This window comes from Hippoglossus hippoglossus, chromosome 7 (assembly GCF_009819705.1).
Source record: "Hippoglossus hippoglossus isolate fHipHip1 chromosome 7, fHipHip1.pri, whole genome shotgun sequence".
Classification (NCBI taxonomy): Eukaryota; Metazoa; Chordata; class Actinopteri; order Pleuronectiformes; family Pleuronectidae; genus Hippoglossus; species Hippoglossus hippoglossus.
The window spans coordinates 27951211-27976659 of NC_047157.1; the positions used below are offsets into that span (position 1 = coordinate 27951211).

General features: G+C 38.1%; 2 protein-coding genes across 2 annotated transcripts; one reads left to right on the forward strand and one right to left on the reverse strand.

The window, feature by feature from the left end:
• Positions 1-195: 195 nt before the first annotated feature.
• Positions 196-3868, reverse strand: LOC117765001 (L-rhamnose-binding lectin SML-like). Its single transcript, XM_034591198.1, has 9 exons — positions 3838-3868; positions 3004-3019; positions 2844-2923; positions 2466-2601; positions 2132-2241; positions 1566-1610; positions 1227-1359; positions 1042-1145; positions 196-877 (listed from the first exon to the last, which is right to left on the reverse strand). Exons 1-9 carry the CDS (start codon positions 3866-3868, stop codon positions 867-869), a joined length of 666 nt encoding a protein of 221 aa, XP_034447089.1. The 3' UTR covers positions 196-866.
• A 3861-nt stretch (positions 3869-7729) lies between these two features.
• Positions 7730-14275, forward strand: hsd17b10 (hydroxysteroid (17-beta) dehydrogenase 10). The gene is made up of 6 exons (XM_034591197.1): positions 7730-7827; positions 10057-10221; positions 10689-10853; positions 10924-11052; positions 11241-11349; positions 13979-14275. The coding sequence occupies exons 1-6, from the start codon at positions 7804-7806 to the stop codon at positions 14167-14169; spliced, it is 783 nt and encodes a 260-aa protein (XP_034447088.1). The 5' UTR covers positions 7730-7803; the 3' UTR covers positions 14170-14275.
• Positions 14276-25449: the final 11174 nt, after the last annotated feature.

Genomic DNA, 25449 nt, shown 5'->3' on the forward strand with positions numbered 1-25449 from the left:
CGGTCGTGGTGTCTTTGGATGGGAAAGAACTCAAACACTGTTTTCCCAGTAGCAGCTGCAGTGGGACTGATACTGGGCCTGAGTAAACTGGTCAACCAGAGGAGAGATGGACATGAGTAACTCCATGACAGTGATGCACAGAGATGCCTCTGCTCATGTAATTCATCTTTATTGGATTGTTTCTGCACAGTTTCAAGACTCTTTCTATTTTACATTCAAACTGGAATCAGGACTTGTGGTCGTGTGTCACAGAATCATCGTTACATTACTGCAAAACTAACATCGTTGGTTTAAGGAGATCAAGACGAGACCGTTTATTTAGATGAAGGGTTTCTGGAAATCTCTTAATGGGAATTAACTCAATTGATTAAAGAACAATTAAATAAAAACAAAATAATCAATCAATCAAATTTTATTAGTATATCTCATATTCACAAATCCCAGTTTGTCTCATGGTCTTTAACAAGGTGAGACGTCCTCTGTCCTTAACCCTCAACAAGAGTCAAACTACTAAAACCTTTAACAGGTAAAGAAGGTAGAAACCTCAGAGACACATGTGAGGACCCGTCTCCCAGGACGGACACAAGTGAACAGATGTCCCGTGGAACAGAGAACATCAGAGAGATCAGAGTATTTACAGCTTTGATTAGAATAAACACTTTGTAGCTGAAGGTCAATGAACTGATGGATTATTGTCAGTAATGGTCGAGTATCTGAGGAGACATATTATATATCAAGCAGACTTGATGTGATCATACACAGATTTGATTAAGGTGAGACAGATGCAGTAGAAAGTGATCAGTAGGTTTAGCTTGGATTTACAGGATCTATTCAAATAATCTGATGTTACTGTGACGTCAGTGAGTTCACACAGGATCTGAAAAAGAACAGACGGCACATGTTAATCAGCAAAGTCACACATGCGAGGAAATATCTCAGTAATATTACTTATTCATTACTTAATAAATGTTTCATTCGACCTCAAAAGCAACAACTTTGTTTGTTAATCTTTTAATCAGTGTTTAAAAGTGAGTGACTCACATTGACACGTGTACGACACCTCCAGGTATTTGATGATACCAAAACACGGGTCTCCAAACACTGAGTTTACTGCTCTGACCCTGCAGCTGCTCTTCCCGTTACAGCTGTGGACACAGTGATGTTAACATCTGTACTCAAGTGAAGTCTAAGACGAGGGTTCAATCTAAATCAGTGCATGACTCCACCTTTCAGCCACTTTCTTCGTGGGACTTGAGCAGAGGACATTTTGGAGATTAGACTCAGGACGACGGTATGAACACGTCGTCCGGTCTCGACGTCCATAATCAGCTCCGTACACGAATATGACCTGTCCGTCCTCTGACAGAGGGACGAGGACATGAAGCAGAGAAAGGCAGGAGAGTGGAAATACACATTTTACAATTAATACATTTAGTTATCATTATTAATAGATATAGTAAAATAGAAGCTGCTTTTCATGTCATTGCTCTAAAAGCGATTAATTAAACATGTCACACACGTTCATACAGAGAAATAACATTTAAAAACAGAAAACGGGATCTTACCACAGTGTAGATTTGCCTCAGAATTCTCACATATATTGAGGTGAACTGTGAAAGTAACAGGACTCAGATTAGATTCTCACTGGAAGACACAGTCTCAGGTGCTCGGGGACATTGGAAACAACATATTTACAACACGATCACCCACTAACTCTCAGTCTGATTGTTCAGAGGTTTAAAAAGCCTCACAGAGGGGGAGGAGTCAAACGTGTGTCGGAGCCCAGTTGATAATATGCAGATGACTCCGCTCTCTGTGTGGAAGAGTTTACACTGAATCCCTCAAACTGTTTTCAGACAGACGTGACGACATGTTCTGTCGTGATCCTCGAGTGAAGAAGCAGCAGGAGAGGACACTGGAATTAACTGATTCTGTTATTTTTAAATGCCTCAAATTTGCTTTAGTAGAAATAAAATAAAATACATTTATTTGGATTAACTAATGCACCGTCTCATATTCAAGATATTCCACAATCACTACAAACAAAAAAGAAATAAAATCATCAAAATAGCAACAGAGCACAGACATGAATGAATCATGAGATAAGTCATGTGACAGGCGTGTTACTGACTTGCTGGGAAACAGGTGTAGTTTGTCTCCAGGTATTTAAAGGTGCCGAAGCAGGGATCAGAAGTTCGGACATCATTTGTGTTTAGTTCACACACTCTCTTCCCATCACACCTACAGGAAACACAGTTTTAAAAACCTTTTTTAGTGAAAACAAGCTCGAGAATATAACAGAGGATTTATCCTTCACTCTCCTTTAATCGTGTTCTCTGTACGTGGGGAATCAGCTCAGTTTTTAACGTGATTCTGAAAATGACCTCGCGATGCTCCACATCTGGATCAAACATATAACTCCTCAACAGAGTGAAGGTGTCACGTTGAGGAGCAGCAGCGTTCACCTGGTCCTCAGGAGGTCAAAGGTCCCCTGCAGGGAACACGCCGTGTTGAGGAGCTGCTGCTGAGGTCGGCCCTCGCTGCACGTCTGTCTGTCTGTGCGTCCGTACACAGCGTTCTGCACGCTGATCACTCCACTGTCTGAACACGAAGAGTCAAAGACACAACAAACATTCATCTGAATTATTACAGTTACACACTGAATGAATATTAGTACTTGAGTCTAACATGAAAATGACTAGTTTTCATCTGCAGGTTGATGGTAAAATAAAGGGACCATTAAAGAAAGGCCCGGAGTCATGTGACTGAAACATTCAGATGGTGGAAGCAGTTTATTCAGAAGAGACAATATTAATATGACTGTGGACAGAAGGTGTTCGTACCACAGCTCAGACGCTGGATGTCCACACAGGTGATGACTCTCTCTGAGGAAACATCTGAAAAACAGACGAGGAAGTAAGAGCTGAAAAGTGCCAAAGTACTTCTTTATGTGTGTAATAGATTACATTCAGTCTGATGTAGTTACCTGTGGTCATGAGCGACCATGTTGCTGCGAGCACTGAAACACAAACAGCAAACACATGAAACTGAACCTTTTTATTTAAGATGTTAAATGTTCATTTAATGATGTTGGTGCAACTTGATAAATCTGTTTTCATCTGTCAATTCAAAATGTTTTTACTGTTTGTTAATTCTGATTCAGGACCAGAAAATAAAGATTTACCAAAGTGACATTTTAAATCTCTCACCAACTTCATTTAAAGAAAGTTTATTCGATTCAAAACTTTTCCTGAGCGACAGCAGCAACACATTATTTCTGTTCAGATTCCCAAGAACACAAAGAACAACTCTCGATAAACTGTGAACACAGAATGTGAATAACTATCCTCCAGAAATGAAGATATAAATATATAACGCTGCCCTGAGCTGTCAATCATCACGTCTCAGACTAATAACTAATTCAAACCGAGCGGATCAGAAACACGTGAACAAACGTTCATGTCCCTGTTTCTTGATATTTTCAAGGTTTCTCTCTGAAGCTCAAGGATCAAAATGTCTGTTTCTGATTCTCAGAGACTCTGACACAGAATCTGTTCTTGTTCTTTTTAAAGTTCAGATAAAAGTCACATGTGGTTTAACGCTGAGTTTAAACATTTCAAACACTCTGTTCATTATGTTTCGTTAATTATGTGACTGAAAGAACAATTACTGACAAAATGAAACGTGATGTGAAATCAACTAAATCTAAATCATATTATTTAGAAATCAAGACGCCAGCTGAGCTCCAGGAAACATCTGTCACGAAGAATAAAGTGAAAGCAGAAGTAGACAGAATTGAGAGAAACCCAGTGGATCCTGTGGTTTGGTTCTACTCACACACGGAGCTGCTGAGGCTGAGGTGGAGCATGTTTCAGGAGCAGGAGAACAGCTGGAGCATGTTTCAGGAGCAGGAGAACAGCTGGAGCATGTTTCAGGAGCAGGAGAACAGGTGGAGCATGTTTCAGGAGCAGGAGAACACTCACTCTGACACCGGTATTTATTCCACTGGTTCCACAGTCAAAGTTAAACAATGACCTGGATGACTCACGTTCAGCTGCGATAAAACTTCACTCTGATAAAAGATGATTAACTTCTGATGATCCAAGTTTATCAGAAGGAAAAAGATAAAAAAATCAATTCACAAAACTTACGGGAAGAAAGTTTCTAACGTGTCTGAGAACTTCCTCCTCCCTCACGTGCGTTCAACTGAAAAACCTGATTCATCTCAATAAAGTGAAACATGACTTAAAATAAGTGGAGCATGTAATGGCAGATTTTGCATTTGTGTAATGTTTAATAGAAGAACAGATATGTATTTAGAAGAAGTAGATAACAAATGTGTTTCTGTGACTTACAAGAGTTGCAGAGGAGAAGGAAGTGTTTATGGCCCCCACATGTGTGACTGAGCAATTGGTCACAGCAGGGGTTTTACTTAGTGTGTCTGATAGAGATGGGTGAGGGGAACTCTGCATTGTATACAGGACTGGAGTCTTTTGATGTTGTAGATCTAGATAGGGGATCTCGGAGACAGACTGTCTCACACCAGAGGACACACCAGGGGTCTGAGACGGAGATCTGAGACAGGAACTCTGCCCAACCTGGTCAGAGATCAAGAGGCTGAAGAATACCTTTTGGCTCCTCGCAGGGAGGAGCTTCTGATTGTATAAGTGAAGTGATTCTCCTGTGCTCTGTGCTCATTCTATACACGTCACACTAGGTGGCTGTGTGGGGTGAGCCCACCTGCAGCTGTTTTAGTTGAACTTTCCTAGAGACAATGTTATGTGTGTATTATTATACAATAGAGTATGATTATTAAACAGAAACTGCCACCACAAGCAGAAGAGATGAAGGAAAAGAGATGGAGCAGAAGAGATGGAGCAGAAGAGATGAAGGAAAAGAGATAGAGCAGAAGAGATAGAGCAGAAGAGATGGAGCAGAAGAGATGGAGCAGAAGAGATGGAGCAGAAGAGATAGAGCAGAAGAGATGGAGCAGAAGAGATGGAGCACAAGAGATGGAGCAGAAGAGATGAAGGAAAAGAGATGGAGCAGAAGAGATGGAGCAGAAGAGATGGAGCACAAGAGATGGAGCAGAAGAGATGAAGGAAAAGAGATGGAGCAGAAGAGATGGAGCAGAAGAGATGGAGCTGTGGTTCCTGTTCACACATTCTGGACATATCCTGACGTCTCAGCTTGTTTTCATATCATCAAATAACTGATTCAAACCAAACGGATCAGAAACACTTCATCAGAAGATCGATAAGAACGAGATGAAACGACAGAAACATCTTTGACAAACATTCATTTAACGTCTCCTTTGGTCCATTCATCATTCTGACCATTACTGGAAACAGCTTCACACACACACACACACACACACACACACACACACACACACACACACACACACACACACACACACACACACACACACACACACACACACACACACTACAATACACACACATTTATTGGCCCTCACCCTTTTGTATTTTATCTTTATCTTATCTATTCTCTAATTTGATTGGAGTAGAACTATACAGTAGCAGGAGACGAAGGGATTTGTAGTTAAAGTCGTTAAATGTTCTCTGTTTAATTTCAGTTTTGTTGTGATTCTCCAGGTTGACATGTTGACTGATTTGGGAATATGAAGAGAAATAAATCATATTTGCATCACTCTGCAGCATTGGTCTTGTGTAGTGTGGTGAATTTATTGTGTATTTGCACTTTCTCTGTGTACTTCACTTACAGTACTCTAATCACAGCAGCAGCAGCAGTGTGTAACTGGCTCAAACAGAATGAAGTCATATGAAACGTGTGTGTTTCATATGGTAACAAAATATGGTTTTGATAAATTAGTGTATAGTTTTTAGAAAGTGTTTCATTTTGAAAAGGATCTGAAGTGTTCTGCTCGTTGTGTGAAGTGTTTTTAAAAACCAGGCCCTGTTTTCAAAATCGTGCTGAAGCAATCGAGAAAAACTGTAATCAAAGTTGTTCCTTGTTCCTGGTGTTTGTTCTGATTTGTGTTGTTGACTCAGACTCCACCCACTAAAAACCCATGTTCAATATAATCTAACAGCTCCTAATGTAAATTATGAAACACTTCCTGCTCTCAGGGTCATTTATTCATCCTGCGTCCAATCATAAAACATGTTTTCTGTTTTATGACTTAGTTAAATGATTATGAGTTGTTTGTTGTTGAAGAGTTTATTCTTTACGGATGTTTGATGTTGACTTTCTGTTGAATTTATAGACTTTTTGTACATTTGTATGTTTGTATTTGTTTTGTATTCATGATTTGAGTTATTTTCTCTGCGTGTGTTTCGTTGTCTCTCAGTTGTTTGGACTTTGAGTTTATTACTGGTTGAGTTATTACTGGTTGAGTTATTACTGGTTGAGTTATTACTGGTTGAGTTATTACTGGTTGAGCTATTACTGGTTGAGTTATTACTGGTTGAGTTATTACTGGTTGAGCTATTACTGGTTGAGCTATTACTGGTTGAGTTATTACTGGTTGAGTTATTACTGGTTGAGCTATTACTGGTTGAGTTATTACTGGTTGAGTTATTACTGGTTGAGCTATTACTGGTTGAGTTATTACTGGTCCTGTTTGACTCCTCGTGAAGCTTCTTGTCCTGAGTGTCTCAGACTTCTGTCCTCAGCTGCGTCCCACTCTGTCACTGGGTTTATTCTGGTTTCTCCTGAAGTGTTATTTGAGTTTATATCTTTTGTTTTCCTGTGAATCCTGTGAACTTCACTGTGATGAAAGGAGGTCAGGAGCAGGTCTCCTGACCTCCTTTCATCACAGTGGCTCCTGACCTCCTTTCATCACAGTGGCTCCTGACCTCCTTTCATCACAGTGGCTCCTGACCTCCTTTCATCACAGTGAAGTTCACAGCTACTTTTATTTCAGCTAACATCACGATACACACACTGAAGTGAAGTTCCTTCTCACGACTTAAGAACTCGACAAACACACTTTCAGTTGTGATTTACTTTATTTATCAAATGATTCAAATGATTCAATCAAAACGTTTGAGAAGATAAACCCGGAAGTGTGATCGTTGTGACCTGAGCCTCAGGGCTGCTGTGATTGGACGACCTCGCTGATAGTCAGCCTATGGGGAGATGGGTTGTTCCCTGAACCTTAGCACGATTGGTCAGATTAGAAACGGGGGCGGTGCCTAGACGTTCTTCGATCCTGTGAACAAATATGTGTAAAGTGACAGAGCTCTCACTCTGACTGTTTTTCAGATACAGGTCTACGTGATAATAAATATTTGAACATAGTAAAAGTATTAAGAAGGTAAATGAGAGTCATTCCAGTTACATCCACTCTAACACTTTATTATACTCATTAAATTATACATGTTGTAGGTAAATAATGATGTTAATAATATGAACCATTAGACTTTGATCTTATTTATTTTCATTCAAAAAAGCTACAATGTACTTTTTACATAAAGATACACATTTAAATTCAATTAAACAATAACGGAAAGTGTTAGAAAGTTAGAAACTAAATCTAAAAAGAAATAAGGTTGAAAAAGCAAAGATAATTCTGTATACATTATTCCTCCTTAAAGACATTATTGGTTATTCCCACAATTGTATTAATTTAATAAAATCAACTAGCTTCATTTAAAAAAATGTGTTATTTATTATTTTACATGAAAATGATGAAACAAGTTCAACAAGTTGTAAATAAACAGTCATTATTGTGCTCATTAGAATATCCTACGTGTGACTCCTCTCCAGCATAAACGATCTTTGTTTTGACGTCAGGTTCTTCTCTCCAGATCCAACATGGCGAACATCCGGTGTGTGAAGGTGAGTCCGCTTCACGCACACGCTTCACGCACACGCTTCACGCACATGCTGCACGCAGATAATACCTGAGTTAGAGTCGTAACGAGCGCGTGCGTTGATTCACGCGTTAACGTGCTTTTAATCACAGAAGTCCACACGTGTCGAACACAGTCACAGCGCCCCCTACCGGAAGCTGTTCACTAGGTCGCCTCATCTCCTTTCCTAACACGATTCCTCGTCATAGGTTCAAGGAAAGATGAGAAGGAGAAGCTGTAAGGAGTTAGGAAAGGAGAAGCTGTAAGGAGTTAGGAAAGGAGAAGCTGTGAGGAGTTAGGAAAGGAGAAGCTGTGAGGAATCAGGAAAGGATAAGTTGTAAGGAGTTAGGAAAGGAGAAGCTGTAAGGATGGTTAGGAAGGGATAAGCTGTAAGGAGTTAGGAAAGGAGAAGCTGTAAGAAGTTAGTAAAGGAGAAGCTGTAAGGAGTCAGGAAAGGAGAAGCTGTAAGGAGTTAGGAAAGGAGAAGCTGTAAGGAGTCAGGAAAGGAGAAGCTGTAAGGAGGGTTAGGAAAGGAGAAGCTGTAAGGAGTTAGGAAAGGAGAAGCTGTAAGGAGTTAGGAAAGGAGAAGCTGTAAGGAGTCAGGAAAGGAGAAGCTGTAAGGAGGGTTAGGAAAGGAGAAGCTGTAAGGAGTTAGGAAAGGAGAAGCTGTAAGGAGTTAGGAAAGGAGAAGCTGTAAGGAGGGTTAGGAAAGGAGAAGCTGTAAGGAGTCAGGAAAGGAGAAGCTGTAAGGAGGGTTAGGAAAGGAGAAGCTGTAAGGAGTTAGGAAAGGAGAAGCTGTAAGGAGTCAGGAAAGGAGAAGCTGTAAGGAGTCAGGAAAGGAGAAGCTGTGAGGAGTCAGGAAAGGATAAGCTGTAAGGAGTTAGGAAAGGATAAGTTGTAAGGAGTCAGGAAAGGAGAAGCTGTAAGGAGTTAGGAAAGGAGAAGCTATAAGGAGTCAGGAAAGGATAAGCTGTAAGGAGTTAGGAAAGGAGAAGCTTTAAGGAGTCAGGAAAGGAGAAGCTTTAAGGAGTCAGGAAAGGAGAAGCTGTAAGAAGTTAGTAAAGGAGAAGCTGTAAGGAGTTAGGAAAGGAGAAGCTGTAAGGAGGGTTAGGAAAGGAGAAGCTGTAAGGAGTTAGGAAAGGAGAAGCTGTAAGGAGTTAGGAAAGGAGAAGCTGTAAGGAATTAGGAAAGGAGACACTGTAAGGAGGGTTAGGAAAGGAGAAGCTGTAAGGAGGGTTAGGATCGGAGAAGCTGTAAGGAGTCAGGAAAGGAGACACTGTAAGGAGTTAGGATAGGAGAAGCTGTAAGGAGTCAGGAAAGGAGAAGCTGTAAGGAGGGTTAGGAAAGGAGACACTGTAAGGAGTTAGGATAGGAGACACTGTAAGGAGTTAGGAAAGGAGGGTTAGGAAAGGAGACACTGTAAGGAGTTAGGATAGGAGAAGCTGTAAGGAGTCAGGAAAGGAGGGTTAGGAAAGGAGACACTGTAAGGAGTTAGGATAGGAGAAGCTGTAAGGAGTCAGGAAAGGAGAAGCTGTAAGGAATTAGGAAAGGAGACACTGTAAGGAGGGTTAGGAAAGGAGAAGCTGTAAGGAGTCAGGAAAGGAGAAGCTGTAAGGAGGGTTAGGAAAGGAGAAGCTGTAAGGAGTTAGGATAGGAGAAGCTGTAAGGAGTTAGGAAAGGAGGGTTAGGAAAGGAGAAGCTGTAAGGAGTTAGGATAGGAGAAGCTGTAAGGAGTCAGGAAAGGAGAAGCTGTAAGGAGGGTTAGGAAAGGAGAAGCTGTAAGGAGTTAGGAAAGGAGACACTAACGAGGGTTAGGAAAGGAGAAGCTGTAAGGAGGGTTAGGAAAGGAGACACTGTAAGGAGTCAGGAAAGGAGGGTTAGGAAAGGAGACACTGTAAGGAGTTAGGAAAGGAGACACTGTAAGGAGTTAGGAAAGGAGAAGCTGTAAGGAGTTAGGATAGGAGAAGCTGTAAGGAGGGTTAGGATAGGAGAAGCTGTAAGGAGTTAGGAAAGGAGAAGCTGTAAGGAGTTAGGAAAGGAGACACTGTAAGGAGTTAGGAAAGGAGGGTTAGGGTGCACAGACGTACAGTTATAATAAGGTTTCCTGTTTTAACGATGGAGAAAAGAACGATTGTTGATTCTCTGTCTCTCCTGCTTCCCTTGTCCCCCCCCCCTGGTACACCCGCTCGTCCACCGCTCCGTCCCTGTGGTCCAGGGGATGGTGGGCCTGGTGACCGGCGGTGCGTCCGGTCTGGGTCGAGCCACCGTGGAGCGCCTGGTGCAGTGCGGAGCGTCCGCGGTGGTCCTGGACCTGCCGTCCTCGGATGGACACGCTCTGGCCTCGAGTCTGGGAGATCGATGTGTCTTCGCTCCAGCAGACGTGAGTCAGACATGTGGTTTTAACAGGGACAGACAAATGTGTCCTCGTCCTTCTCAAGCTGCTCAGATCAGAATCTGGGTTCAGTGACAAGTAGCTTTACACGTACAAGGGATTTGTGTTTGTGACTAAATAATACAAATAGTAAAGAAATAATATTAACATGAGAAAGTAAAGAATAATTTGACTTGTGACAAGAGAAACTTAAAACTCAGATCAACGCTGCAGCTGTAACCTGAGGTGTAGTACATCCTCAGCTCAGTAGGTGGCGCTCTCACATCATCCAGCACTGAAAACAGCACAGTTTCCTGTTGGCTGGTTCTGGTTCTTGTAGTTGAACGTGTCTGGTTCACGTCTTTGTCCCCGTCTGTGTTTCCAGATGTTTTCAGACCTGTTCCACGGCTCTCTCCAGAGGACATTACCCAGAGTTCAGTGCAGGTGTGAAACAGCTTGTTCCTTGTGGTTTCCAGGTGACGTCCGAGGCCGACGTGCAGGCGGCCGTGTCTCTGGCCAGAGAGAAGTTTGGGAAACTGGATTTGGCCGTTAACTGCGCCGGAATCGCTGTGGCTGTGAAGACGTACAACTTTAAAAAGGACTGTCCTCACAGCCTGGAAGATTTCCAGCGTGTCATCAACGTACGAAACATGAAACCAATTTCAGTCACGTGACCTCAGACGCTGGTGTGAGACGTGTCTTTTTCTGCAGGTTAATATCGCAGGAACCTTTAACGTGATTCGTTTGGCCGTCGGCGAGATGGGAAAGAACGAGCCGGACGCTGACGGACACAGAGGCTGCATCATCAACACGGCCAGCGTGGCAGCGTTTGACGGACAGGTGATTTCAAAACACGTTAAATCTGTTATATCATAATAAGAGTTTGTTTGAAATAGTTACAAAAGTAAAATTAAACAGTTAATTGTTAATACAATTGTTACTAGAGTTGAATAATGATAAAAGTTAAGTATTAATAAATATTAAATAATGATAAATGTTCATTAATAATGAAAGTGTTTGATGTGCAGGTCGGACAAGCAGCGTATTCAGCGTCTAAAGGAGGAATCGTTGGGATGACGCTGCCGATCGCACGAGACCTGGCACCGATGGGCATCCGGGTCATAACCATCGCACCTGGTTAGTTAACGTACAGCTGGTTAGTTAACGTACAGCTGGTCAGTTAACGTACAGCTGGTTAGTTAACGTACAGCTGGTCAGTTAACGTACAGCTGGTCAGTTAACGTACAGCTGGTCAGTTAACGTACAGCTGGTTAGTTAACGTACAGCTGGTTAGTTAACGTACAGCTGGTCAGTTAACGTACAGCTGGTCAGTTAACGTACAGCTGGTTAGTTAACGTACAGCTGGTTAGTTAACGTACAGCTGGTCAGTTAACGTACATCTGGTTAGTTAACGTACAGCTGGTTAGTTAACGTACAGCTGGTCAGTTAACGTACAGCTGGTCAGTTAACGTACAGCTGGTTAGTTAACGTACAGCTGGTCAGTTAACGTACAGCTGGTTAGTTAACGTACAGCTGGTTAGTTAACATACAGCTGGTCAGTTAACATACATCTGGTTAGTTAACGTACAGCTGGTTAGTTAACGTACAGCTGGTCAGTTAACGTACAGCTGGTCAGTTAACATACATCTGGTTAGTTAACGTACAGCTGGTTAGTTAACGTACAGCTGGTCAGTTAACATACAGCTGGTTAGTTAACGTACAGCTGGTCAGTTAACATACAGCTGGTCAGTTAACGTACAGCTGGTCAGTTAACATACATCTGGTTAGTTAACGTACAGCTGGTTAGTTAACGTACAGCTGGTCAGTTAACATACAGCTGGTCAGTTAACATACATCTGGTTAGTTAACGTACAGCTGGTTAGTTAACTTACAGCTGGTCAGTTAACATACAGCTGGTCAGTTAACATACAGCTGGTTAGTTAACGTACAGCTGGTTAGTTAACATACAGCTGGTCAGTTAACATACATCTGGTTAGTTAACGTACAGCTGGTTAGTTAACGTACAGCTGGTCAGTTAACGTACAGCTGGTTAGTTAACGTACAGCTGGTTAGTTAACGTACAGCTGGTCAGTTAACATTCAGCTGGTCAGTTAACATTCAGCTGGTTAGTTAACGTACAGCTGGTTAGTTAACGTACATCTGGTTAGTTAACATTCAGCTGGTCAGTTAACATTCAGCTGGTCAGTTAACATTCAGCTGGTTAGTTAACGTACAGCTGGTTAGTTAACATACAGCTGGTTAGTTAACGTACAGCTGGTCAGTTGACATTCAGCTGGTCAGTTAACATTCAGCTGGTTAGTTAACGTACAGCTGGTTAGTTAACGTACAGCTGGTTAGTTAACGTACATCTGGTTAGTTAACATTCAGCTGGTCAGTTAACATTCAGCTGGTTAGTTAACGTACAGCTGGTTAGTTAACGTACAGCTGGTTAGTTAACGTACAGCTGGTTAGTTAACATTCAGCTGGTCAGTTAACATTCAGCTGGTCAGTTAACATTCAGCTGGTTAGTTAACGTACAGCTGGTTAGTTAACGTACAGCTGGTCAGTTAACATTCAGCTGGTCAGTTAACGTACAGCTGGTCAGTTAACGTACAGCTGGTCAGTTAACATTCACCTGGTCAGTTAACATACAGCTGGTTAGTTAACATTCACCTGGTCAGTTAACATACAGCTGGTCAGTTAACATACAGCTGGTTAGTTAACGTACAGCTGGTTAGTTAACATACAGCTGGTCAGTTAACATACAGCTGGTCAGTTAACATTCACCTGGTCAGTTAACGTACAGCTGGTCAGTTAACATACAGCTGGTCAGTTAACATTCACCTGGTCAGTTAACATACAGCTGGTCAGTTAACATACAGCTGGTCAGTTAACATTCACCTGGTCAGTTAACGTACAGCTGGTTAGTTAACGTACAGCTGGTTAGTTAACGTACAGCTGGTCAGTTAACATACAGGTGGTTAGTTAACATTCACCTGGTCAGTTAACGTACAGCTGGTTAGTTAACGTACAGCTGGTTAGTTAACGTACAGCTGGTCAGTTAACGTACAGCTGGTTAGTTAACATACAGCTGGTTAGTTAACATACAGCTGGTTAGTTAACGTACAGCTGGTCAGTTAACGTACAGCTGGTCAGTTAACATTCAGCTGGTCAGTTAACATTCACCTGGTCAGTTAACATACAGCTGGTTAGTTAACATTCACCTGGTCAGTTAACATACAGCTGGTCAGTTAACATACAGCTGGTTAGTTAACGTACAGCTGGTTAGTTAACATACAGCTGGTCAGTTAACATTCACCTGGTCAGTTAACGTACAGCTGGTTAGTTAACGTACAGCTGGTTAGTGAACATACACCTGGTCAGTTAACATACAGCTGGTTAGTTAACGTACAGCTGGTTAGTGAACATACACCTGGTCAGTTAACATACAGCTGGTTAGTTAACATACAGCTGGTTAGTTAAGATACAGCTGGTTAGTTAAGATACAGCTGGTTAGTTAACGTACAGCTGGTCAGTTAACATACAGCTGGTTAGTGAACATACAGCTGGTTAGTTAACATACACCTGGTCAGTTTACATACAGCTGGTCAGTTAACATACACCTGGTCAGTTAACATACAGCTGGTCAGTTAACATACAGCTGGTTAGTTAACGTACAGCTGGTAAGTTAACATACAGCTGGTCAGTTAACCTTCACCTGGTTAGTTGGTGGTTGTCCTTCATGTCCCCTCCTCTCGTCCTGCAGGTCTGTTTTCGACGCCCCTCCTCGCTGGTCTTCCAGAGAAGGTGCGCTCGTTTCTCGCCCGTCAGGTGCCCTTCCCCTCGCGCCTGGGAGACCCCGCTGAGTTTGCCCACCTGGTGACATCACTGGCTGAGAACCCGATGATTAACGGCGAGGTCATCAGACTGGACGGAGCCATTCGCATGCAGCCCTGAGTGTGTGTGTGTGTGTGTGTGTGTGTGTGTGTGTGTGTGTGTGTGTGTGCAGTACTTTATGTTGTTTTCTAATCTGATTTGACATTAAACTGATTTGTTTAATTGATTTTGAGTTTTTTTCTTTAAGTGTTTTTTGCTCAGTCTTTAAAATCATAACGCACACATTCTTTTTGGGAACTTGGGACAAGATGGCGAAACATTTTGAAACAAAGTGTGTATGTCTCTGAGCAGGCGACCCCTAGTGTCCAGATATATGTTTACAGTTTGTCTCCAGAACTCGGAAAAGGAATCTTCTTTAAATTTGGTGTAAACGTTCACAGATGAACTGGTTGGATTCTAGAGGTCAGAGGTCACTGGGACCTGTTGTTTTGGTCTTCAGAGAATTTCTTCACATTTTGTTGAACCTTGATCACATTTTTTAGATGATAACAATAAATCAGTTTGAGGAACAAGTTGTAAGTTACAGAAGACAGAATGTGAAACGCTCCGTGAACAAGCGAGGGCGGTTCTTCTTCAGATCAGTTAGAGAAGTGACACGTTGGGTGTTTTCCTGTGAAGAAGGAAGTGAAGCAACGTTAAAGCTTCAGTCCTAAACATGAACGCTCATCTCATCTTCATCTTCTTCTTTCTCAGTGAGTTGGTCCGTTTTACTTTACTCTTTTCTTTCTTTGAAGTTAATAAGATTTGATGGTGTTTCTTTACTTCTCCTCAGTCTCCTTCACACGTTGCTCTGTCTCATGACATCATGTTCAAAGTTGTAGTTTCTCAGCAGAAGTCATCGGCTCATGTTTTACTCTTTTCTTGTTACAAAGTTGTTTCCAAGAATTACATTTTTTAAATTTGTGTGATACATTTATTATTTGTTTCATATCAGATTTTCCTGAAAGAATCATTTAACCTATTTATCTGATTTTATACATAGTTTCCTTTCGTCGTATTTAGACTTTTATTTGTCCCCGGAGGTCAATTCAACCTGAGACAAAACAGGAAATGAACAAACAGTCGGGGCCTGTTTCTGTGAATTTCTTTAAGTGACATTGAAGCTGTGGTGAGAAAACATCATGAGTCAGTCTCAGCTGTCAATCAGGAAACAGTCTCAGCTGTCAATCAGGAAACAGTCTCAGCTGTCAATCAGGAGTCAGTCTCAGCTGTCAATCAGGAAACAGTCTCAGCTGTCAATCAGGAGTCAGTCTCAGCTGTCAATCAGGAGTCAGTCTCAGCTGTCAATCAGGAAACAGTCTCAGCTGTCAATCAGGAAACAGTCTCAGCTGTCAATCAGGAGTCAGTCTCAGCTGTCAATCAGGAAACAGTCTCAGCTGTCAATCAGGAAACAGTCTCAGCTGTCAATCAGGAGTCAGTCTCAGCTGTCAATCAGGAAACAGTCTCAGCTGTCAATCAGGAAACAGTCTCAGCTGTCAATCAGGACGTCTCAGCCTGTTTTTATATCATCAAATAACTAATTAAGACCAAACTGATCAGAAACACTTGAACAAACATCAGTGAGAGAAGAACGAGCTGAAATGACAGAATCATCTTTGATAATCATTTATTTAACGTCTGCTTTGATTTCTTACTTTGGTCCATGTCCCATCTGCTAACATGGAGGAGTGTTGATGTTTCAGCATCCTTGTTGCAGGTCGGTCTCACTGACTCTGTGTGGACTGGACCTGAAGGAGGAACCATCACAGTTAGTTGCTTATTTCACTTCTCTGGAAGGAAGACAAAGCTTTTCTGCAGGAAGTCGTGTGGAGACGGAAACGTCCTGATTGAGACAGACGGCGTCAGAGCTCAGAGCGGCAGATACAGCATCGAATACGAAGAAGGAGTTTTTCTACAATCTTATACATTTATTCATGTGACAATAAAACAGCTGAGGAAGTCGGACTCTGGAAATTACACGTGCAGGTTGAAGAAAACTGTTCGTATAGACTCAACCAAAAGGGTTGAGATCATCGTCACAGACGGTGAGTTTCTACAGAAACGTACAGAAACTGTTTCAGATTCTACAAATATTCTATAAATCAATTCTATTTGTACATCACCAAATCGTAGTATACCTAATCTCCATGTACCCTGGTGATAAAGTAATAATGTGTGTGTGTGTGTGTGTGTGTATATGTTGTGTTTGTAATTGTTTCACAGCTTCACCTTCTTCGACACCGAACTGGACAGTGGAACCTTCTCCAACATCTTTCCCAGCAGCCACAGCTCCCACCTCCAACTCTCCTGAACCCAGCGAGCAGTCATCTGCACTTCAGGTAAAATACTAATAAAAAGGTATTTTCATCAGGAAACTGAAAAATGAACGAAATGTTTTTGCTGAAAGTGACGTTCAAACTCATCGTGATGTCATCGTGGCTGAAGAGGAAGGAAGTGACGGTCGGAGGATTAAACACGTACTTCATGTTAATATTAATGATTTAATATGTACTTCATGTTACTATTAATGATTTAATATGTACTTCATGTTACTATTGATGATTTTAATATGTACTTCATGTTACTATTAATGATTTAATATGTACTTCATGTTACTATTAATGATTTAATATGTACTACATGTTACTATTAATGATTTAATATGTACTTCATGTTACTATTAATGATTTAATATGTACTACATGTTACTATTAATGATTTAATATGTACTTCATGTTACTATTAATGATTTAATATGTACTTCATGTTACTATTAATGATTTTAACATGTACTTCATGTTACTATTAATGATTTAATATGTACTACATGTTACTATTAATGATTTAATATGTACTACATGTTACTATTAATGATTTAATATGTACTTCATGTTACTATTAATGATTTAATATGTACTACATGTTACTATTAATGATTTAATATGTACTTCATGTTACTATTAATGATTTAACATGTACTACATGTTACTATTAATGATTTAATATGTACTTCATGTTACTATTAATGATTTAATATGTACTTCATGTTACTATTAATGATTTAACATGTACTTCATGTTAATATTAATGATTTAATATGTACTACATGTTACTATTAATGATTTAATATGTACTTCATGTTACTATTAATGATTTAATATGTACTACATGTTACTATTAATGATTTAATATGTACTTCATGTTACTATTAATGATTTAACATGTACTTCATGTTACTATTAATGATTTTAACATGTACTTCATGTTACTATTAATGATTTAATATGTACTTCATGTTACTATTAATGATTTAACATGTACTTCATGTTACTATTAATGATTTAATATGTACTTCATGTTACTATTAATGATTTTAACATGTACTTCATGTTAATATTAATGATTTAATATGTACTTCATGTTACTATTAATGATTTAATATGTACTTCATGTTAATATTAATGATTTAATATGTACTTCATGTTAATATTAATGATTTAATATGTACTTCATGTTACTATTAATTATTTTAACATGTACTTCATGTTACTATTAATGATTTAATATGTACTTCATGTTACTATTAATGATTTAATATGTACTTCATGTTACTATTAATGATTTTAACATGTACTTCATGTTACTATTAATGATTTAATATGTACTTCATGTTACTATTAATGATTTAACATGTACTTCATGTTACTATTAATGATTTAACATGTACTTCATGTTACTATTAATGATTTAACATGTACTTCATGTTACTATTAATGATTTAACACGTACTTCATGTTACTATTAATGATTTAATATGTACTTCATGTTACTGTTAATGATTTAATATGTACTTCATGTTACTATTAATGATTTTAACATGTACTTCATGTTACTATTAATGATTTAATATGTACTTCATGTTACTATTAATGATTTTAACATGTACTTCATGTTACTATTAATGATTTAATATGTACTTCATGTTACTATTAATGATTTAACATGTACTTCATGTTACTATTAATGATTTAATATGTACTTCATGTTACTATTAATGATTTAACATGTACTTCATGTTACTATTAATGATTTAACATGTACTTCATGTTACTATTAATGATTTTAATATGTACTTCATGTTACTATTAATGATTTAACATGTACTTCATGTTACTATTAATGATTTAATATGTACTTCATGTTACTATTAATGATTTACTTCATGTTACTATTAATGATTTAATATGTACTTCATGTTACTATTAATGTTTTTAATATGTACTTCATCTTACTATTAATGATTTTAACATGTACTTCATGTTACTATTAATGATTTAATATGTACTTCATGTTACTATTAATGATTTAACATGTACTTCATGTTACTATTAATGATTTAATATGTACTACATGTTACTATTAATGATTTAATATGTACCTCATGTTACTATTAATGATTTTAATATGTACTTCATGTTACTATTAATGATTTAATATGTACTTCATGTTACTATTAATGATTTTAATATGTACTTCATGTTACTATTAATGATTTAATATGTACTTCATGTTACTATTAATGATTTAATATGTACTTCATGTTACTATTAATGATTTTAACATGTACTTCATGTTACTATTAATGATTTAATATGTACTTCATGTTACTATTAATGATTTTAACATGTACTTTATGTTACTATTAATGATTTAATATGTACTTCATGTTACTATTAATGATTTTAACATGTACTTTATGTTACTATTAATGATTTAATATGTACTTCATGTTACTATTAATGATTTTAATATGTACTTCATGTTACTATTAATGATTTAATATGTACTTCATGTTACTATTAATGATTTTAACATGTACTTCATGTTACTATTAATGATTTAATATGTACTTCATCTTACTATTAATGATTTTAACATGTACTTCATGTTACTATTAATGATTTAATATGTACTTCATGTTACTATTAATGATTTAATATGTACTACATGTTACTATTAATGATTTAATATGTACCTCATGTTACTATTAATGATTTTAATATGTACTTCATGTTACTATTAATGATTTAATATGTACTTCATGTTACTATTAATGATTTTAATATGTACTTCATGTTACTATTAATGATTTAATATGTACTTCATGTTACTATTAATGATTTTAACATGTACTTCATGTTACTATTAATGATTTAATATGTACTTCATGTTACTATTAATGATTTAATATGTACCTCATGTTACTATTAATGATTTTAACATGTACTTCATGTGACTATTAATGATTTAATATGTACTTCATGTTACTATTAATGATTTTAATATGTACTTCATCTTACTATTAATGATTTAATATGTACTTCATGTTACTATTAATGATTTAATATGTACTTCATGTTACTATTAATGTTTTTAATATGTACTTCATCTTACTATTAATGATTTTAACATGTACTTCATGTTACTATTAATGATTTAATATGTACCTCATGTTACTATTAATGATTTTAACATGTACTTCATGTTACTATTAATGATTTAATATGTACCTCATGTTACTATTAATGATTTTGATATGTACTTCATGTTACTATTAATGATTTAACATGTACTTCATGTTACTATTAATGATTTAATATGTACTTCATGTTACTATTAATGATTTAATATGTACCTCATGTTACTATTAATGATTTTAATATGTACTTCATGTTACTATTAATGATTTAATATGTACTTCATGTTACTATTAATGATTTAACATGTACTTCATGTTACTATTAATGATTTTAATATGTACTTCATGTTACTATTAATGATTTAACATGTACTTCATGTTACTATTAATGATTTTAATATGTACTTCATGTTACTATTAATGATTTAATATGTACTTCATGTTACTATTAATGATTTAACATGTACTTCATGTTACTATTAATGATTTTAATATGTACTTCATGTTACTATTAATGATTTTAATATGTACTTCATGTTACTATTAATGATTTTAATATGTACTTCATGTTACTATTAATGATTTTAATATGTACTTCATGTTACTATTAATGATTTAACATGTACTTCATGTTACTATTAATGATTTTAATATGTACTTCATGTTACTATTAATGATTTTAATATGTACTTCATGTCACTAAGATCACATCTGTTCTGCTGAATGTGAGTTTCATCATCATCATCATCATCACACTCTCAGTGACTGTGATGGCTTTCTGCAGGATCAGAACCAGTAAACACACAGGTAATACACAATGCAATATTACACACACACACACACACACACACACACACACACAGCATTAGCATTATTAATAATAATACATTACATAACGTACAGTACTCGTTCAGAAAGAATAAAGATGTGTTTCTAAATGTTTAAACTGTTGGTTCCAGGTTGAAGACGACTCCATCACATGCACCTACACTGAGGTGGACTCTGACCTCAGTGACTCACTCTACAGCGCCCCCTATAGACATGTTCACACTGTGACTCAGGTACAGATGAACTGTCAGTGAAGAAGCTTCATGTTCTCTGTACTCGACTTTTGCTCCAGGTTAAATGTGACTGTAACTGTAACTGTAACTGTAACTCAGTAACTGTAACTCAGTAACTGTAACTCTGTAACTGTAACTCAGTAACTGTAACTCAGTAACTGTAACTCTGTAACTGTAACTCAGTAACTGTAACTGTAACTCAGTAACTGTAACTGTAACTGTAACTCAGTAACTTCATGTTACAGAGAGTTTACTCTTAAATAATAAATAACTTTTAAATAACATTAATAAACTTTGTATCTTTTTATATGCATTTGTTACCTCGAGCCTGAATTACTGTACTTATAGATTTCAATTAGTCAACCATGACTCCTCCATGCACACACAAGTGATTCATGGAGTTCCACAAGGTTCTGTCCTTGGACCGATCCTCTTCACCTTATGAAGAGCTCGTGCAGCTGGTTAGTTAACATACAGCTGGTCAGTTAACATACAGCTGGTCAGTTAACGTACAGCTGGTTAGTTAACATACAGCTGGTCAGTTAACATACAGCTGGTCAGTTAACATACAGCTGGTCAGTTAACGTACAGCTGGTCAGTTAACATACAGCTGGTCAGTTAACATACAGCTGGTCAGTTAACATACAGCTGGTTAGTTAACATACAGCTGGTCAGTTAACATACAGCTGGTCAGTTAACGTACAGCTGGTCAGTTAACATACAGCTGGTTAGTTAACATACAGCTGGTTAGTTAACGTACAGCTGGTCAGTTAACATACAGCTGGTCAGTTAACGTACAGCTGGTCAGTTAACATACAGCTGGTCAGTTAACATACAGCTGGTTAGTTAACATACAGCTGGTTAGTTAACGTACAGCTGGTTAGTTAACGTACAGCTGGTCAGTTAACATACAGCTGGTCAGTTAACGTACAGCTGGTCAGTTAACATACAGCTGGTCAGTTAACATACAGCTGGTCAGTTAACATACAGCTGGTTAGTTAACATACAGCTCGTTAGTTAACGTACAGCTGGTCAGTTAACATACAGCTGGTCAGTTAACGTACAGCTGGTCAGTTAACATACAGCTGGTCAGTTAACATACAGCTGGTTAGTTAACATACAGCTGGTTAGTTAACGTACAGCTGGTTAGTTAACATACAGCTGGTTAGTTAACATACAGCTGGTCAGTTAACGTACAGCTGGTCAGTTAACATACAGCTGGTCAGTTAACATACAGCTGGTTAGTTAACATACAGCTGGTTAGTTAACATACAGCTGGTTAGTTAACGTACAGCTGGTTAGTTAACATACAGCTGGTAAGTTAACATACAGCTGGTTAGTTAACATTCACCTGGTAAGTTAACATACAGCTGGTCAGTTAACATACAGCTGGTCAGTTAACATACAGCTGGTCAGTTAACATACACCTGGTTAGTTAACATACAGCTGGTCAGTTAACATACAGCTGGTCAGTTAAGATACAGCTGGTTAGTGTACATACACCTTGTTAGTGAACATACAGCTGGTCAGTTAACATACAGCTGGTTAGTTAACATACAGCTGGTCAGTTAACATACAGCTGGTTAGTGTACATACACCTGGTCTGTTAACATACAGCTGGTTAGTTAACATACAGCTGGTCAGTTAACATACAGCTGGTTAGTTAACGTACAGCTGGTTAGTGAACATACACCTGGTCAGTTAACATACAGCTGGTTAGTTAACGTACAGCTGGTTAGTGAACATACACCTGGTCAGTTAACATACAGCTGGTTAGTTAACATACAGCTGGTAAGTTAACATACAGCTGGTCAGTTAAGATACAGCTGGTTAGTTAACGTACAGCTGGTCAGTTAACATACAGCTGGTTAGTGAACATACAGCTGGTTAGTTAACATACACCTGGTCAGTTAACATACAGCTGGTCAGTTGTCATACAGCTGGTTAGTTAACGTACAGCTGGTAAGTTAACATACAGCTGGTTAGTGAACATACAGCTGGTTAGTTAACATACAGCTGGTTAGTTAACATACAGCTGGTTAGTTAACATTCACCTGGTCAGTTAACGTACAGCTGGTCAGTTAACATACACCTGGTCAGTTAACATACAGCTGGTCAGTTAACATACAGCTGGTTAGTTAACGTACAGCTGGTCAGTTAACATTCACCTGGTCAGTTAACATACAGCTGGTCAGTTAACCTTCACCTGGTTAGTTGGTGGTTGTCCTTCATGTCCCCTCCTCTCGTCCTGCAGGTCTGTTTTCGACGCCCCTCCTCGCTGGTCTTCCAGAGAAGGTGCGCTCGTTTCTCGCCCGTCAGGTGCCCTTCCCCTCGCGCCTGGGAGACCCCGCTGAGTTTGCCCACCTGGTGACATCACTGGCTGAGAACCCGATGATTAACGGCGAGGTCATCAGACTGGACGGAGCCATTCGCATGCAGCCCTGAGAGTGTGTGTGTGTGTGTGTGTGTGTGTGTGTGTGTGTGTGTGTGTGTGCAGTACTTTATGTTGTTTTCTAATCTGATTTGACATTAAACTGATTTGTTTAATTGATTTTGAGTTTTTTTCTTTAAGTGTTTTTTGCTCAGTCTTTAAAATCATAACGCACACATTCTTTTTGGGAACTTGGGACAAGATGGCGAAACATTTTGAAACAAAGTGTGTATGTCTCTGAGCAGGCGACCCCTAGTGTCCAGATATATGTTTACAGTTTGTCTCCAGAACTCGGAAAAGGAATCTTCTTTAAATTTGGTGTAAACGTTCACAGATGAACTTGTTGGATTCTAGAGGTCAGAGGTCACTGGGACCTGTTGTTTTGGTCTTCAGAGAATTTCTTCACATTTTGTTAAACCTTGATCACATTTTTTAGATGATTACAATAAATCATGTAACCCAGTTTCAATAAAGGGTTAAAACGTAGATCAAGGATCCGCCTCGATAGGTCGAGTGAGATCAGCCACTCAGAAGTGAGAGTTGGATCATGTCCCGCCTCCAGCTCAACGTGATTGACAGATCACTCCGCACCTGCATGATCGATGGTGAGTGAGTGAGATCAGAACAGGAAGTGGAGTTGAGACCAGTCACTGGAAGTCTGTTCAAGTTGGTGGAGCTGGGAGTGAACTGGGAGACAGAGGGTCCCAGTTCGTTTCACTGATCTCGATAAGCTAATCATCTGAATCTGATGTAGCATGATGTGGTCACGTGCTGCGAGTCGTCTGTGGGACCTGCTGTAGAGAAGATCTGAGAAACACACAGTGCTTCAATTCAGACATGAGTCAAAGCAGGAAGTGCTTGGTAACAGTTATGCTTTGGAAATAGAAACACTTTTATTTACAGTGTTAACTGGTTATAAAAGCAGTGTTAACTGGTTATAAAAGCAGTGTTAACTTGTTATAAAAGCAGTGTTAACTGGTTATAAAAGCAGTGTTAACTTGTTATAAAGGCAGTGTTAACTGGTTATAAAGACAGTGTTAACTGGTTATAAAGACAGTGTTAACTGGTTATAAAGGCAGTGTTAACTGGTTATAAAGACAGTGTTAACTGGTTATAAAGACAGTGTTAACTGGTTATAAAGACAGTGTTAACTGGTTATAAAAGCAGTGTTAACTGGTTATAAAGACAGTGTTAACTGGTTATAAAGACAGTGTTAACTGGTTATAAAAGCAGTGTTAACTTGTTATAAAAGCAGTGTTAAGTGGTTATAAAAGCAGTGTTAACTGGTTATAAAGGCAGTGTTAACTGGTTATAAAAGCAGTGTTAACTTGTTATAAAAGCAGTGTTAACTGGTTATAAAAGCAGTGTTAACTTGTTATAAAAGCAGTGTTAACTGGTTATAAAAGCAGTGTTAACTGGTTATAAAGACAGTGTTAACTGGTTATAAAGGCAGTGTTAACTGGTTATAAAAGACAGTGTTAACTGGTTATAAAGACAGTGTTAACTGGTTATAAAGACAGTGTTAACTGGTTATAAAGACAGTGTTAACTGGTTATAAAAGCAGTGTTAACTGGTTATAAAGACAGTGTTAACTGGTTATAAAGGCAGTGTTAACTGGTTATAAAAGCAGTGTTAAGTGGTTATAAAAGCAGTGTTAACTGGTTATAAAGGCAGTGTTAACTGGTTATAAAGACAGTGTTAACTGGTTATAAAAGCAGTGTTAACTGGTTATAAAGACAGTGTTAACTGGTTATAAAGACAGTGTTAACTGGTTATAAAGGCAGTGTTAACTGGTTATAAAAGCAGTGTTAACTGGTTATAAAAGCAGTGTTAACTGGTTATAAAAGCAGTGTTAACTGGTTATAAAGGCAGTGTTAACTGGTTATAAAGACAGTGTTAACTGGTTATAAAAGCAGTGTTAACTGGTTATAAAGACAGTGTTAACTGGTTATAAAAGCAGTGTTAACTGGTTATAAAGACAGTGTTAACTGGTTATAAAAGCAGTGTTAACTTGTTATAAAAGCAGTGTTAACTGGTTATAAAGACAGTGTTAACTGGTTATAAAGACAGTGTTAACTGGTTATAAAAGCAGTGTTAACTGGTTATAAAGACAGTGTTAACTGGTTATAAAGGCAGTGTTAACTGGTTATAAAGACAGTGTTAACTGGTTATAAAGACAGTGTTAACTGGTTATAAAAGCAGTGTTAACTGGTTATAAAAGCAGTGTTAACTGGTTATAAAGACAGTGTTAACTGGTTATAAAGACAGTGTTAACTTGTTATAAAAGCAGTGTTAACTGGTTATAAAAGCAGTGTTAACTTGTTATAAAGGCAGTGTTAACTGGTTATAAAAGCAGTGTTAACTTGTTATAAAAGCAGTGTTAACTGGTT

Coding starts and splice junctions, on each gene's coding strand:
- LOC117765001 (XM_034591198.1), bottom strand. CDS start 3,868: ATGCTCCACCTCAGCCTCAGCAGCTCCGTGT. Junction 2,602..2,843: donor CATCCAGCGTCTGAGCTGTG/GTACGAACACCT, acceptor CTTCGTGTTCAG/ACAGTGGAGTGATCAGCGTG. Junction 1,360..1,565: donor TGAGGCAAATCTACACTGTG/GTAAGATCCCGT, acceptor TCCCTCTGTCAG/AGGACGGACAGGTCATATTC.
- hsd17b10 (XM_034591197.1), top strand. CDS start 7,804: ATGGCGAACATCCGGTGTGTGAAG. Junction 10,222..10,688: donor GTGTCTTCGCTCCAGCAGAC/GTGAGTCAGACA, acceptor TGTGGTTTCCAG/GTGACGTCCGAGGCCGACGT. Junction 11,350..13,978: donor GGTCATAACCATCGCACCTG/GTTAGTTAACGT, acceptor CTCGTCCTGCAG/GTCTGTTTTCGACGCCCCTC.